This window comes from Stegostoma tigrinum, chromosome 36 (genome assembly GCF_030684315.1).
Source record: "Stegostoma tigrinum isolate sSteTig4 chromosome 36, sSteTig4.hap1, whole genome shotgun sequence".
Classification (NCBI taxonomy): domain Eukaryota; kingdom Metazoa; phylum Chordata; class Chondrichthyes; order Orectolobiformes; family Stegostomatidae; genus Stegostoma; species Stegostoma tigrinum.
The window spans coordinates 10461603-10479277 of NC_081389.1; the positions used below are offsets into that span (position 1 = coordinate 10461603).

General features: G+C 43.0%; 1 protein-coding gene across 1 annotated transcript in view; it reads left to right on the forward strand.

Annotated features, from left to right (window-relative positions):
- The window catches only part of LOC125446777 (RNA-binding protein with multiple splicing 2), a 103838-nt gene that overhangs the window by 21385 nt on the left and 64778 nt on the right, over window positions 1-17675 (forward strand). Inside the window, exon 2 of the mRNA XM_048520574.2 lies at window positions 10277-10354. Coding sequence (XP_048376531.1) covers window positions 10277-10354 — 78 coding nt within the window. The remainder of the gene's footprint in view (window positions 1-10276; window positions 10355-17675) is intronic.

Sequence of the window (17675 nt, forward strand, 5' to 3'; positions counted from 1 at the left end):
ATATTTTTTGGAAGCTGTTTCCGAAGACACTAGAAAATAATTCTCCAGGGAGAAAACACTTTTTAAATACTCCTAGTTCTGCATCAAAGGAAGCATCTTATCTGCATCAACCCCGTTGAGCTCACTCGGGATCTTGTGCTCTAATGGTCCCTTCCATTCAGCATTGGCCCAATCCCTTCGATCTTTCCCCAATCAGACAATCCCCTGACTCTAGGAATCGGCCAAGTGAGCCTTCTATACTCCCAATGCAATTCAGTCCTATTAGGAGACCAAATCTATAGTGTTCTACTTAGTGTTTGACTCTGCTTGTACATTTGTTACAAGACTTCCTTACACTACACCATTCCTGTTTCTAATGAAGGCCAGTGTTTAATTTGCTTTTTGCAATTCTATTCCTGACAAAATGGACAAATTCCTTTTTCCCACACCACACTCAATAGGCCAAGTTTGGTTGCCTGCTCACTTAACCTGCCTGTGTCCCTTTGCAGGCACTCTGTATCCTCCTTGTCCCATGCTGTACTCCCTATCCTTTATCATTAACAATTGTAGCTGCAGTACAGTTCCCTTTATCCATTCATTCATTGTAAATAATTAAGGCCTTGTCCTGCCTCATCAGTTACAACTTCTAACGCCTTCACTGTTTACACTTTTTAAAAAAATTCATTCATGGGATAAGGGCATTGCTGGCCTGGCCAGGCCAGCATTTATTGCACATCCCTAATTGCCCAGAGGGCAGTTGTGACCCCCAGACCCACAGCAATGTGGCTGATTCTCATCTAGGCCAGACCAGGTAAGGATTGCAATTTCCTTCCCTAAAGGGTATATTTAGTGAACCAGATCAGTTTTCTGACAGTCATTTCCTGGTCATTGTTAGAATCTTAATTCCAGATCTTTTATTAAATTCAAGTTCCACTATCTGCTGTGAAGGGTCCCCGGAACATTGCCCGGGTGTCCCTGTTAACAGTCCAGCGGTGATGCCACTAGGCCATCACTTCCTTGTGTTTCTAGCTTCATTGGGAAGGGCAGGTGAAGACAAAGCTCTGCTCTCTTGTAAGATAAAGGTTGCAGCAGTATCTATCTTGATACAATGTGTTGACTAAAAGATCTTTCCACCTTGGCTTACCAAATCTAGCCATGCCTAGGCTACTCTCTCAGCTGCGTGCTGTGAACAAGCCGAATCTCATTCCTCCAGCAATATTGGCACTTCAGTGAAGTAAACAGTCTTTCTTCATTCCTTAGTTATTTTCATCTGGAATTGCCGATCTCTAGTAGCAGTTATTTTAGAATGCAGTTGAGTAAGAGCTTGGAGACTTGCCTCCCTATCTCGTAGATGATAAAGAAGAAAACTCTGAAATGCTCCTCCACCTCTTTTTGAAGGTGTACCTGCAGAGTGTTTTTGGCACGCACCTCTGTTCACTGTACACTGAAACAAACTGAAGGTTTCCCAAACACATCTGGCCCAAAGAACGACTCATGAGGGACTCCCTGTTGACCCAATATTTGTCTCATTGGGCCATGAGATCAGCTTTACTTGTGTGGTAAGCTTGTTTTTTGCAAGCCTTGTGTTGGTGTGTTTACAGAATTGGGTTGGTTGTCTAACTTGCCTCTGTTCAAAAGTATTGGCATTTCATTCTTCCTTGGCACTGTGAGCAATCACAATGAGTAAAGTCTAGTTGTGTTTGCAATGTATTCTTATTGTTTATTCATGTGATGAGTTTGATTTCTGCTTGAATAGATTTGTTAAAGCCCCGAAGTCAGAATTCACACAACCCCATGATATAGTTTGAAAGCTTCAAGGGTCCCGATCCAAAACGTCAGCTTTTCTGCTCCTCAGGCCTGGCCTGCTGTGTTCATCTAGCTCTACACTGTTATCTCTTCATTTTGAAGTTACATGCTTTCAAAGTGCTGCCCCTTCATCAGGTGAAGTCCTTCAGACCAGAAGTGGTTCACCCGATGAAGGGGCAGTGCTTCAAAAGCTTGTGATTTGAAATGAACCTGTTGGACTATAACCTGGTGTCATGTGACTTCTGACTTTTTAAATAGATTTTTGAGGTGAACCCTTGATGGAATTGTGCTCGAATGAGGCTAGGACTTCATGCAGGTTAGAAGGGCAATTTGCAACATTGCAGCAAACTGCTAATAACGTTAATCTACTTGTACTCAGCTTGGATTATGATACCTTGTAGCATTTGAACTGGTTCTAAAACGACAGTGGATCAAGTAAATATTTTTAGTCCCTGCCCCTCAATGAAAACACTTGGAGTCTAATCAGTTTTTCTCAAATTTACTTAACTCCACGTTGCGAAAGGCATTATTGCTAGCCGTATTGGTATGTTTGCCTTCTGGATGGTCTCTAAACCTGCATGAACTGCAATATTAATATATCCTAACACTTGTATTTTCTGGGCTAATGAAAAATATTTTTAATAAATTGAAATTTTTAGTGGTTTTTATTTGAAAATAGCACGTTGAGAAGCTTGACCTAGCCTGTTTATTAGTAAATTGAGTTCTCATGAAGGGTCTCAGACCCAAAACGTTAACTGATTTTTTTTATTTTTTAAGCTTACAGTTACTGCCAGACATGCTGAGCTCTCCCAACCGCTTATATTTTTTGTGTATTAGTTAACGCTGGTTAAAAATGTGTACCATCATGATAATGTTGACTTATAACTGCAGAAAAATGTTCATCACACTGCAATAAACCTCCCTGGATATACACACGTTGGTTTGAGATACTTTGATCCACACAGTGGTTTAAATATTAAGTTTTTATCAAATTAATGTACACCCTCCTGGAGTGGTGGTTCATGCTTCATCAGCTTGTGTCCTGAATGTTGAATGACTTGTAGCATTCTTGTGTAACATTAGGGATGCAGGATTTCCACTTAGCTATAGCCTCAAGTGAAATTGTGCTGATAAATATTGATGTACAGGCCATCTCTAGTCCTGCTGCTTTGCTGTTATTTTAATTCCTTTCAGTGCTGTTCTAATTTGATCCAGATTGATGCTAACAACAATTTACTTGACTTGAAGCTGCTACTTCTATTTGTGTTCTTTATCTTGGAATTTCTTCACAAGCTTTCATTATAAGAAAACGTGCTGTCCCTGCCTCTGATTTTATCATCTTTCTCTAATGCTATACCATCTGCATCCTTGGTTATACATTGGTTAACACAGATGTGGGAAACCTCATTCTAGCAGCTGCAGTTCTGAAGTTTTTAGGTCCTTTTGGCTTGCTGCTCTCCTTTAGATTCTTGGCCATCTAATGAACTTTTTTCTAGCAGTCACTTCCTTTTGTATTCTTTAGCTTTTATTTTGTTGGGTTCTTTATCATTTTCTTGATCCTGGATTTTTTTCCCCCACTTTTTTTAGAAAACAGTACTTGTTTGTATTCTGTTGCTATATTTTGCTTTCCTCCCCTTTTAAGGGCAGTGTGAGCGTTTTGCCACTCATGATCATTCTCACGATACATCAGTTTTTCAAACCAAGCCTTCCCAGTCATTCCACCAGCTTTTTCCACTGTAATTCCTTCCAAGCTCTTTCCCATTTTGTGACTTGCACCTTCACTTGCTTGTGCCACCTAGTGTTCTTGTTCTCTTTGCCCCTTGGTATTTGTACCAAGGTGGTCAGTGCCTCACTTGGGAAGCCTCTTCCAGTCTTTGCTCCCTTTACTTATTTATTTTAACTTCTTTTGAGGGCATCCGGTAGACTGTAAGTTGTCTCTGTACTTTTTTTAGTGCTAGCTTTTCGCATTGCCAATTGGGTTGACGTGACAAACTCTGTCTTAATTAGTCACTTGCTTCTCCAAAAGCATGACTGTTCTGGGTAATGTTGGATTGCTGTCCTTTTCATTTTCACCTTGTGCCTGAAATTAACTTGTTGGGAGGAAAGAAAAACTCATTCTGTCTCTCTTCCTTCCATTTTTTTTGTGCAAGCATGTTGAGGTTGCAGCGAAATTGGCAGTATCCTAGCCCAACATATTTTGGGTGAATATATACTACTTAGGGTACAGTAAGACTTTGATCCGACTGAAATGTTCCTTTTTCTTCCCCCTTTCCCACCCCATTTTGAGGGGCAAGACTACCAATGAACTGCTGTTCGTAACATTTGTTTGGCTTTCGGGTTAACTTTTTTGTTTTAAGTGTAATTCTGTAGTCCTAGTGCATTGTCTGTGTGTTTATAGTCAGACAGAACAGAAACAGATCCTTTGGTCAGCATGGACTGGTTGGACCACAATTGCAAATGAAACCGGTCCAGCTTGCCTGCAGTTGGCCCATATTGCTCCCAACCTTTCTTATTCATGGACTTGTCTAAGTGTCACAAATGCATCCACCAAGGGAAAGAAGTTGGGGGTGGAAACAGTTTAGTTTAATGTTTCTGTGGGGACTCATTGAGAGCACACTGACAATGCTGTGTGTCTCTCCATGAAGCTACTTTTGCAGTGGAAGACATCAGGAGCTTGTGTATCTACAACGCACTTGTAAATCTGCACACCAGTTGGGTGATGGCATTTTCTGGAAAAGGGTAGTGTTAGGAAAGGTGATGGCCTCATGGCATTACCACTGGATTGTTAATCCAGAGACCCAGGTTCAAACCCTGCCATGGCTGATGGTGGAATTTGACTTCAATGAAAATCTAGAGTGAAGAGTCTAATGATGACTGTTAATTCATCGTAGATTGTCAGGAAAAACCCATCTGGTTTTGTAATGCCCTTTAGGGAAGGAAACAGCAATTACCTGGTCTGGCCTACATGTGACTCCAGACCCACAGTGTAGTTAACTCTTAACTGCCCTCTGCGCAATTAGCAATGGGCAGTAAATGCTGGCCTGGCCAGATAGGGCCTCATTCCATGAATGAACCTTTTTAAAAAACAAGTCCCTGGGTTTGAGATTTGGCAATGGATGTTTATGTTCGCAATATCCGTCACAGTACATTGATCAGACCTCCAAACAGTGTAGAATATTTAGAGATAGTAGGAACTGCCGATGCTAGAGAATCTGAGATAACCAGGTGTAGAGCTGGATGAACACAGCAGGCCAAGCAGCATCAGAGGAGCAGGAAGGCTGACGTTTCGGGCCTAGACCCTTCAGAAAAATGTTTTTTTTCTGAGAATGGTCTAGGCCTGAAATGTCAGCCTTCCTGCTCTGCTGCTTGGTCTGCTGTGTTCATCCAGCTCTAACCTTGTTATCCTAATACAGAATATTACCCAGGTCAGAATACTAAGCAAACAGGACTTTTGTTTTAATCAACCTGTTCAGAGACACTGACCCATTTCTGGAGCAGATGGGACTTGAACCTGGGCCTACTGTCTCAGGCACAATATGACACTACAGTACCAGTTCTTAAATATTTTCAACCATTGTAAATGGTGAATAACACACACAAATCAACTTTTGGCAAATGTTCCTTTTTATATACCAGAATGCAACACACTCTGACCTTCAATACACACTCTCCCATTAACTTGCAATCTGGTTTTGGAGTAATTATCTATAATTGGAAGGTGGTGATAGTGAAGTGAAGCTTTTTAAGCTGCCTGATAAGTAAAACTCCAAGCATTTGACTTTCCAGTTGATGAGACTATATTTTTACCTGAGCTTTTAAGATCTGCGTGCTAGTGGCTGGCAGGTTTAATTGCAAAGCTGTAGCTGTGCTGTTGGCACTAGATGGCATAGCCCAAGTTTGTTTGGAGAGCAAAACATGAGCAAATCTGTAGGATTCTTTTATCTTGACTGGCCCATGCGAGCAGATCTTTATTTACAATGGATTTTGGTTGCCATGACCTCCCCAGTTGTCAGCCATGTAATGTACTATATTTTCCTGTATATTTGCTGAAATCCCTCTAATCATTGTGGTTAATAGTAGTGCTAAACTTTGGGTATGGCTACATTGGGTAACTTTTTTTATTTAAATAGAATAACTATATATAGTTTTAAGCTCTTTCCTTTAAAGGCAAATGAGAAATTGATTTCCCAAGAAGAAAATACCAATTCTCATTGTACACTTGGTGGAGGGATTAAGGTTATCCTGCAGCTGTACAGTGCTCGTGGGTCCACGCCTGGAGTACTGAGCACAGTTTACCTGAAAGGATGTACTGGCACTGGAGGGGGTAGAGAGTAGATTCACTTGATTTCAGAGTTGAGGGTTGGCTCGTGGGAGAGATTGAGCATACTGGGAGTATGCTTGTTGCAACATGGAAAAATATGGGGGGGGATCTTTGTAGAAGCATTATAATTTTATGAAAGGGAGAGACATGATAGCAGGAAGGATGTATTTCCAATGGAGGGTGGAACTAGACCTAAGGGGGGCCATAGGCTCAAAAAAGGGAAGCAGATTTGGGACTGAGTTGAGGAGAAACTTCTTCACACAAAGGGTTGTGAATCTGTGGAATTTCCTGCGCAGTGAACCAGTTGAGGCTACCTTGTTGAATGTTTGTTTGTTTGTTTGTTTTTGAAGCAAACAGTCTTTTTGAACAGTAAAGGAATCGAAGGGTTATAGTGAGTGGGCAGGTAAATGGAGCTGAGCTCATGGCTGATCTTTTCATGATCTTATTGAATGGCAGAGCAGGTTCAATGAGTCAGATGGCCTATTCCTGCCTCTCTCTCTTTGAAGTGTTCAATGAATGCAGTATTATTGTATTTAATATCTAGCAGTTTGCCTTCATACTAGAATTTGCAGTCAATTATTGACTAGGAGCATGTGAAGGAGCTAGGAGCACCTTCTGAACGCTGCTAACTTTCTAAAAGAATGTGATTTTAATGGTTTGTAATATACTACACAAACTTCTTTCAACAGTTACAAAGCTGACCTTTGGCAGAGCACTTTTTTTTTATGAAGACACTTAAATGAACTGATCTGTTTTTGAAGCAAGAGATTAATCTCTGATCCCTAATGGAAAAACTTGTCAGGTGTCAAAGTCAAATCCCAGGAAAAATGATTTTGCTGACAAAAACAAGTGCTTACATAGTAATGCTCAATTTTGTAAGCAGTTGTAATTTTATTTCAAAATCTTGGAACGTGCTCCATATACTTTCAGTTTCAACCACAATTTTTTTCTTTGTTGTTAGACTTGAGGGTTCATTCAATTCCCCTCAATCCATGAACTGAGATGTGACAAAATCCAGACATCCACTGATTTCTCTCCCTCCACCCTTTGTTTTTTGTTTCTCTGTATATTGTGAGATTCCTTGGGTAATCTCTCTGTGCAATGTCTGGTTAGACGAATTTTCCAGCCTTAACACCATCTCAAATGTTGGTTTTTAACCTCGCTTCACTGCCATCCATGTACTGTGACTCCCAAACCATGACATACCTGCCTTCTGGTGTGCTCTTGGTTTGCCATCCTGATGGATATTCTTGCCTTTCTGACTAGTTTGGATGAGATGGCAAAGCAAAACACTTCCTGTGCCCCTTGTGCCATGTCAGTGTGACATATGATGTATTTCTTCAGCTCAAATGACAATATCAAAGCGCAAGTTTTGAGGATACATCAATCCTGAGGAATTGTCACTTGACCCAAAACGCTAACTTTGATTTCTCACCGTCAGGTGCTGTCAGACCTGCCAAGCTTGTCCAGCAGTTTGATTTCCAGCATCTGCAGTTTTTAACTAGCTTTTTATTTGGGTACATTCAAACCTTTGCTTGGTTTTGAATTGTTGTTTTTGAACTGGAATGGAGTTGTTTGTGGTGGTTTGGTTAACTCATTGCTGGCGTGTGATTGGAGGAAATTGTTGACCATTCGGTTCCTGAGCCACCTGTGATAGGTGAGAGAGAGGAGTGCTTCCTCACTTCTTGCATGTACCACTCAAACTACCTTTTTTAATAGCTAGTGGAGCGAATGGCCTGTGAACCTTCTAGGAGTGTGGTTGACTTAATATTTCCATCACCTCAACTCCATTTCTATCTGCAGCAAATCCCTGCCAAATTCTCTTGTGAAGCCTACAAACATCCCACCTGAGTTGTACAGCACAGAAACAGACCCTTTTAGTCCAACTTGTCCATGCTGACCAGATATCCTAAATTAATTTTGGTCAATTTGGCCCATATCCCTGTAAACCCTTCCTAGTCATATACCCATCCATTTGCCTTTTTTAAATGTTGTAACTGTACCAGCCTCCTCCTCTTCGTCTGGCAGCTCACTCCATACATGCACCACCCTCTGTGTGGAAAAAGTTACCCCTTAGGTCTTGACTGTTCCCCCTTTCCTTCAACTTATGCCGTCTAGTTTTGGATTCCCCTATCCTCTATCCTGAGGGGAAAGACATAAGATGACTAGCCAATCAATGCCCCTCATGATCTTAAATCTCTGACACTCCAGGGAAAATAGTCCCAGCCTATTCAGCCTTTCCCTATAGGTCAAACCCTGGCAATGTCCTTAAATCCTTTCTGCATCCTGTCAAGTTTAACACCATCGTTTCTGTATCAGGCAGACCAGAGTTTAACTCAAGTATTCATAAAAGCCTCTCAATTCTAAGTATGAGTACCACTCACTATAATCCCAGCCATGAGAACGATCCTCTTTATTAATTCACCTGCAACTCTAGACCTGCCTGAAACCCTTCAAATTACCTATCCCCCCCCCCCGGCCGCCTGCTTTGCACATGCCCCGTATTTACAATTGATGTTTGGATTCAGGAAAATGTGTTTTTACAATCACAAGACATTGTAGTTGTCAATTCACAATTGCAAAAATTTAAATTGCAAATTGGTGCTAATCTGGAGTCTCAATTGAAAGGGGCTAATGAATTCAATGCTGGAACTATGTGCCTGTTGTATTTTAGAAGTTTTTGTTTTTGTCCAAACAACATTTCAAAAGTGTGCACCATGCTTGGTAAATTGTAACTGGATGCAAGCAGATTTGGCTTTTCTAATGTTGAAATTGAAGCCTCACTTGCTTGTTTTCATTTTTGGCCCGTAACGATTCAGTTAGACCATTTTCCTGTAATAAATGTCGGAAAAAAGGTTGATTTTAATTGTCCAAATGTTTGAGGTTCTTTTTTAAAACATAAAAATCATTCCAGCTGAACAGATGGGCAAGTAATCTGAACTTCTATTCAATGCGCAGCAGTGGAAATAACACTTTTACTGAACATTCAATCCAGCTTTGCTCTTGGAAGGTTTTAAGTTTGCATATGGGAAAGTAAGGTTGCTTTTGCAATGAACTTTGTAGCATGTATGCTATTTTGGAAGCTGGTGGAAACTTTTGAAAATTGGCATTAAGTATTGTTTGGAAATGCCATGATTTGGTGTCAAGTGTTACACTGGTGTTCGAGAGTGCAAAGTTCACTAGGAGGTGAGTGATTTGGGAGTAACCTCCCTCTAGTCCGAACCATTTTATTTGTCACTAGTTGCATCGTACCACCTTTTAAAATGTTGAGGCCACATCAGATATGGGACTTCCTACACTTGTAGCTGCAGCTTTATGCAATACTCCACTTGCTGTAACTGTTCACTTTCCTCTGGCTACAAGAATTGAGCTAATAATCAGAACCTAAACGGCTAAACCAGAGGTAAAATCTAATAACCATGTTCTGATACAAGACAATAGGGGAGGTTGGTGTTCCTTGATTTAAGTCTTCTGGGTTGAACTGGGCCTGGCCATGGTCTCTATACTCGCATTCACGCAATGGTGTTGACTTGATTTCAGTTGGCACTGCATTCCCAATGAACTGGTTGTGCATCTTGAACAGTGATAATGGGAACTGCAGATGCTGGAGAATCCAAGATAATGAAATGTGAGGCTGGATGAACACAGCAGGCTCAGGAGCACAAAAGCTGACGTTTCAGGCCTAGACCCTTCATCAGAGCTCTGATGAAGGGTCTAGGCTCAAAACGTCAGCTTTTGTGCTCCTGAGATGCTGCTGGGCCTGCTGTGTTCATCCAGCCTCACATTTCATTATCGTGCATTTTGAACATGTTTGAATTGCACTGTAATCAGAGGGGTCCTTTTCCTGGCTTATTTGCTATTACCTGTTGAACCCTCTTTTAAGCGTGCGCGTGTGTGTGTGAGAATCCTTGGCTTCCTTGCTTTGCAGAACCTTGTACTTCTGAAGAAGGACCCAAAGCATTAACTCTGATTTCGCTTCATAGATGCTACCAGATGTGCTGAGTTTTTCCAGCAATCTTATTTTTTTATTTCTGATTTACAGCCTCCACTGTTCCTTTGTTTTTTAATCTGGCACTTTACCTTGGTCGATGGCTGTGACTAGGAAGGCAGCAACACACCTTTTTTATTTTTCTAACTCCCCTCTCTTTTATTTTCCTTTCTCCTTTTTAGGTCCGTACGCTTTTTGTCAGTGGCCTTCCTATGGATATTAAACCACGTGAGCTTTACCTTCTCTTTCGACCATTTAAGGTAAGAACTTATCGTTGCACACTGCTGTCGAACTTGGGGACGTCCAAAAGCACCCTGCATCAGTTCTAAATTTGAGCAGACTGGTTTTTGGCTTGTTTCGACTTGAGTTGTAGCTGTTGGTAAAAGGCCATGAGCAATTTTTGCCTATGGCTGACCTTCACGTGCATAAAATACACCTTTTGTAAGAGACAAGGTAGTGTGTATTGTTGCCATTTTATTTTTCAAATGCTGTTCTTTTTATTTCTGCATTTTTCAAACTCGCGTGCAATTGTATAACATATGCACTGGATAGACCAATACAGGACAAACATGGATATGCATGTAGAGAACCAGATCAAAAGTACACAGGCACAAACTATTTATAATATTTTTAAGTCTCTTGTCAATAGTCTGGACATCTGAGTCTTATCTATTTTGTGTGCTCCTTGTGGACAATTAGCAGTTTAAAACAATGGACTAGATTTTTCACATTTTTTGGGTGTTTCTTAGTGGTGTCCCATCATGGCTTAAACCATTCTGTATCTCTGACTTTTTAGCTTGTTTAAAATCTTGAGCAACAATCTCTCTTCTGTGAGACACCTGTATATCAAAGGCCCATGTATCCAGCCCCATCTTCCAGCTCTGTCTTGGATTTTATTGAGGTGTCTGGTGATGAAATTGTGTTTGTGGTGTTTTAAGAATGCCTGCCCTCACTACTTGATTTTTTTTAGTGCTAGGGTAGACATGAAGTTATTGGCCAATGGAAATAATAACTTGCTAAACCCCTGCCACTCCCCCCCCCAATGTTATTTTAAACTGTTGTTCATTAACTTTATCAGCAGTTGCTCATTAATTGCACTCTCTAACCTCTTAGTAGGTTTGTACGTTCTGTTCTCACTCCAGGCTTCAGTGTGGCAGTCAATGCTAAGATTCCAGTACCAGTGTAGAAATGCAACATTGCCTGAAGCACTGCCTTTCAAATAGGTTGGTAAATCGAGCCTCTGCCTGCCCTGCAAGTGAAGGCAAAAGGTTGCATCACCCTTCAAATTAGGGGCGTTCTGGTGTCCTGGCCGATTATATTTTATTGCCTGAATCTATCCCTCAAGTTGTTTTAAAGCATTTTGTTGTGAGCAACTTATTGCAATGGTGATGTACATTTTGAGTATTTCGTTGGTTGCAGAGTGCTATAGTTGTGAAAGTTTGTCAGTGCATATATAAATACAGGTTCTTTTTCACATCTGCTTCAACCTGTCTTATGTTAAAATATCAGCAAGCTGATATTTTAGTTGTGTTCCACTTCATATTAATTTGAGTTTAAGAATTCATAGAATCCTCTTAGTTTAGCAGGCCATTTGTCCATCAAGTCCACACTGACCATCCAAAGAGAAACCCATCCTCATTCCCAATACCCAGTCTCTCTAACTTTACATTCCCTATGGCTAATCCACCTAACTCCCCACATCCCTGGACTGACTGGAAACTGGAGCACTGGAGGAAACCCACCCAGACACTGGGAGAATGTGCAAACTCCACGCAGTCAGTCACATGAGACCAGGACTGAACCTGCCTCCCTGGTGCTGTGAGCAGTAGCGCTAATCACAGAGCCTCTGCTGCCTGTTTGAATCACCTACTCAATCTGACTTATGGGACTAGATGTGGGCTGTGTGTTTACCCACTCTCCCTTTTAGGACTTCTGGCCATCACAACCCTGAACTGTGTACAAAAATGTGTTGGTGCCCTTCTTAATTAAAAGTGCAGTCCCATGATTCCTCAACCAAGCGTGTACAGGTACAGAACTGTTTTGCAAAACTACATAACCAGACACCCCAATTTGTGTAACTAGTACATGGTTTTTTGTGGTTAACTAGGTTCAGTTTGCAAGTCTGCAGAATACAAAGGCGAATTTATTTTTGCAAACCGTTTGGAATCTCCAAAGTAACATGCTGCAGGAAATCCTGCATGTGATGCAACTTCCTCCCACTCCAGCAAAGTTAGCAATGAGATGCAACTAAAAAAGCAGCTAATTGCTGATGTACTTCCTGCATTCCCCACAAAGGGGCGGAGAGTTTTCCAAGCCTTGTTCCTTTGGAACATTAGAGATAATGGGAATTGCAGATGCTGGAGAATTCCAAGATAATAAAATGTGAGGCTGGATGAACACAGCAGGCCAAGCAGCATCTCGGGCACAAAAGCTGACGTTTCGGGCCTAGACCCTTCATCAGAGAGGGGGATGGGGAGAGGGAACTGGAATAAATAGGGAGAGAGGGGGAGGCGGACCGAAGATGGAGAGTAAAGAAGATAGGTGGGGAGGTAGAGAGGGGATAGGTCAGTCCAGGGAAGACGGACAGGTCAAGGAGGTGGGATGAGGTTAGTAGGTAGATGGGGGTGCGGCTTGGGGTGGGAGGAAGGGATGGGTGAGAGGAAGAACCGGTTAGGGAGGCAGAGACAGGTTGGACTGGTTTTGGGATGCAGTGGGTGGGGGGGGGGGGGGGCGGGCGCGGAGAGCTGGGCTGGTTGTGTGGTGCAGTGGGGGGAGGGGACGAACAGGGCTGGTTTAGGGATGCAGTAGGGGAAGGGGAGATTTTGAAGCTGGTGAAGTCCACATTGATGCCATTGGGCTGCAGGGTTCCCAGGCGGAATGAGTTGCTGTTCCTGCAACCTTCGGGTGGCATCATTGTGGCAGTGCAGGAGGCCCATGATGGGCATCTCATCTAGAGAATGGGACCCCCTCCTGCAAAAATTCCATCCCCCATTCCCAATTCCTGTGCCTCCGCCGCATCTGCTCCCACGATAAGACATTCCACTCCCGCACATCCCAGATGTCCAAGTTCTTTAAGGACCGCAACTTTCCCCCCACAATGATCGAGAACGCCCTTGACCGCGTCTCCCGTATTTCCTGCAACACATCCCTCACACCCCGCCCCCGCCACAACCGCCCTAAGAGGATCCCCCTCGTTCTCACACCACCCTACCAACCTCCGGATACAACGCATCATCCTCCGACACTTTCGCCACTTACAATCCGACCCCACCACCCAAGACATTTTTCCATCCCCACCCCTGTCTGCTTTCTGGAGAGACCACTCTCTCCGTGACTCCCTTGTTCGCTCCACACTGCCCTCCAACCCCACCACACCCGGCACCTTCCCCTGCAACCGCAGGAAATGCTACACTTGCCCCCTCACCTCCTCCCTCACCCCTATCCCAGGCCCCAAGATGACATTCCACATTAAGCAGAGGTTCACCTGCACATCTGCCAATGTGGTATACTGCATCCACTGTACCCGGTGCGGCTTCCTCTACATTGGGGAAACCAAGCGGAGGCTTGGAGACCACTTTGCAGAACATTTCCGCTCAGTTCGCAACAAACAACTGCACCTCCCAGTCGCAAACCATTTCCACTCCCCCTCCATTCTCTAGATGACATGTCCATCATGGGCCTCCTGCACTGCCACAATGATGCCACCCGAAGGTTGCAGGAACAGCAACTCATTCCGCCTGGGAACCCTGCAGCCTAATGGTATCAATGTGGACTTCACCAGTTTCAAAATCTCCCCTTCCCCTACTGCATCCCTAAACCAGCCCAGTACGTTCCCTCCCCCCACTGCACCACACAACCAGCCCAGCTCTCCCACCCACTGCATCCCAAAACCAGTCCAACCTGTCTCTGCCTCCCTAACCAGTTCTTCCTCTCACCCATCCCTTCCTCCCACCCCAAGCCGCACCCCCATCTACCTACTAACCTCATCCCACCTCCTTGACCTGTCCGTCTTCCCTGGACTGACCTATCCCCTCTCTACCTCCCCACCTATACTCTCTCCACCTATCTTCTTTACTCTCCATCTTCGGTCCACCTTCCCCCCCCCCCCCTCTCCCCATCCCCCTCTCTGAAGGGTCTAGGCCCGAAACGTCAGCTTTTGTGCTCCTGAGATGCTGCTTGGCCTGCTGTGTTCATCCAGCCTCACATTTTATTTCCTTTGGAACATTGCTGGTTTTAAAATACCACCACCTCTTGTATGTTGCCTGGATAAGGAGCAGCTGGGTCCCCTTAATTGGAGGCTCAGTCTTGAGGGGTTCATGGTGAGGGTTTGGCGAGGATGTGTTTTTAACCAGAGTGGTGAAGTTCTGGAATGAGCTGCCTTCGAGTTATTCCTGTCTTTTTTTTTTAAAAAGATCCCTTGATGAGCACTTAGCTTGTTTATAATATTTGAGGCTATGGGCCAAGTGTTTGTTAACAGCATTAAGTTGAAGGTCTGGTGTTTACCAAGCATTGGTACGGACTCAATGGACCGAAGGGCCTCTTTGGTTCTGCCTTTGTCTTTTTTTAAACGAAGATACTTTGTGAATTTAATAGCCTAGCTAACAATCATTCAATTGGTCCTTTAAATTGACGACAATAAGGTTTGAAGTTGAGAGTTGAGCCAGACGTATTAATCTTTTTAAAAAAAAACTGAGCCTGAATTATGGCTTTTGGTAACCGCTGCCAACCTTCCAACATAATCGGGCTTGTGATAAAGAGCATGTTTAACATGTGGAGTACTAATTAGGTGGTGCGTAAATTTAAGGCATCACTTAAGTCATTTTAAATCTGACCCACAGATTCCATTTCGTCTTCATGGCATCTTGATATGGCTAGTGGCTTTGTTAGTGCACCATCTTTTTGAAGACTGATCCCTTCCTTACACCTGTGTGGCTGTTTCTTAGCCCACAGGCTGTGGCAGTTCGAGGAAGTGGCAACAGCATTAAGGGCTATACAGGGTTAGCCAGCAGCAATCCACATCCTGTAATGAAATGCATGAGCTAAATGGAATTGTGGCTTTTTTTGCCTGAGAATACTCCAGCTTTGACTCTCCTGAATCTGACAGCTGCTTCTAGACTTATCTGATGTGCAGATGATCCCAGGAAGAATTGGGTGGGACTGGAGGGAACCCAGGCTCTACTCTGGAACTGGCTTCTGTTTCACACGAGCAGTCTAGTGAGCTTCCCTCTTCTGCTCGGTCTGTTTGAAATCCCATTGAAAATCACCCCCCCCCCCCCCCCCCCCCCCCCCGATGAGGGGTAACTGTTTTTAAATCCTCTTTGGAGGTCCAGTCAAGCTGGACCCTGTAACTTTTTGTTGCAGGCATATTGAAGTTTCTTGTGATTTAACTGCTAATACCGGATGTTTGTCAGAGATGGAGGTCCTTCAGCCCATTGTGTCTGTGCAGAGTCTAATCCCACTTTCCAACTCTCAGTGCATTGCCCCACTTGTATCCTTCTAGCGTATATCTGAGTGAATTCAAATCTGCTTTTAAAGCAAATAACTGGAGGGCACCAAAGCTGTATGTGGTAATCTAAATGTGATTTTGCCGTTAGTATAACCTGCAGTAAAATTTCCTTTCTGTATTTGGCTTTTTTCCTCTGAAATTACAAACAATTTTATTTTTCCTTCACAAGCACTTGCTGTAACTGCATACTAACCTTTGATCTGTGCTGTGGAATCCCCAGATCCCTCTGTTCTAGAGTTCTGTAATCTCTCTCAAACTGTCTGTTCACTCTGTCAGGGAAAATAGCAAAGTTCATATTTAACGGCTCTTTTAGGCTGGAATTAAATAACCTGTTTCTTTTATCTACTGCTTCCTTGCTACCCAATCTCCGGGTCATTACTAAAATTTGTCAACCTTACATTCCTTCGTTTAAGTCATTTGGAATAGATTGCATAGTTTGGGGGTGGTGGGGGGGTGCTCTCCTGGTACAATGGTAGTGGTCCTTGTATTTGGCCAGGAGACTTGGGTTAAGATGTATAAAAACATTTGAGTTGTTTGGTTAGAAAATACGTAGATTGTGGAATAGTTGAGGACTCAACACTGGCCCCCATGTCATTCCATGAGCTACAGTTTGCCAACATGGGGAAAAAAAATCATTTCTCCCTACTGTGCTTCCTGTTAGGTAGCTAGTCTTTTGATCTATACCAAAATGTTAGCACAGTATCTTGTCCACCAACCTTTTTTTGAAGTGGCTCCTTTTTATCAAACATCTTTAGAAATGGAGTATACCACATCTACTGGTTCCCCTCTATCCACCTGTGAAGTTAGTTTTAAGAAGTGCCTATGGATTATTTTTAAGCACCATTCGCCTTTCACAAAGCCTGCTCACACTGACTTTGCAATTCTTCTGTGTTCCTTTTAGATTCTGCATCTTCCCAATGATACATTACCCTAACTGGCCTGTAGTTCCCTGCTTTGTTTCCCTCCTTTAAACTGTGTATTAATTTGCTATTTTCTAATCTTGGCACCCTCCCAGAATATAACGATTTATGGAAGATTATTTATGCTGCATTTCCTGAGTTAAACTACTACTTCATGCTCTAGTTTAAGAAACCATCTTGTCCTGAGGGCATGCTAGCCTTTAGGTCCAATTAGATCATGTTTGTGCCTGTGAATGTGCCTCCAACAGGAGAGACCCTCAACTAAGTTGCCCGTTGTTGTTCAATGGCATTATCACTGCTAAATCCCCCATCCCTAATATCCTCAGGGGTAACTGTTCACCGGAAAAGTGAACTGAGCCAGAGTTTTTAATACAGTGGGCCACAAGAACAAGTCAGAGACTAGTAATTAATTTCCCTCCTGACTTTCCAATGTTTGCCTACCGTCTTCAGGTTGAGGGGTGATGGAATTCTCTCATCTGGAGGAGTGCAGCTCCGACAACATGCAAGAAGCTCAACACCATCCAAGACCAAGCAACTTACTGACTCCCAACCGCCATCTTCAACATTGTCTCCCTCCATTACAATATACAGTCATGACAGTGTATGCCATCCACAAGATGCACTGCCATAACTCACCAGCTTTCTGCCATCTGAAAGAACACAGGCTGATTACATGGGCAGATCACTTCCTATAAATACCTCATAAGCCCCGATCTTTCTTTCCCTCTGCAGGATGAGCATTGTCTTTCATTACTCTTCGAATTTTAAACACCTGCTGTCTTTGGATCACTGTCCTTGCGCTGCCCCCCCCGCCCCTGCCCTATTATCCATCATCACCTTGATGTAACCAAGGATGATGCATTACGCAATTTTTTCTTTCCTCTCTGGAGCTAGTGTTTCCTGAATTATTTGAATTCAGTAAAATATCTGGAATTAAGAATCTAATGACAACAATGAATCTGTTGATTGTCGAAAAAACCGCATCTGGTTCGCTAATGTCCTGTTAAGGAAGAAAACTGCTCTCCTTACCTGATCTGGCCTTCGTGTGACTCTGAACTGCTGTCTAGGCCGTTAGGGATGGGGCAGTAAATGCTCTGGCCAGTGACAGCCTCATTCTATTCCTGAGAAATAAAATTAAATATTTTCTTAGACCGG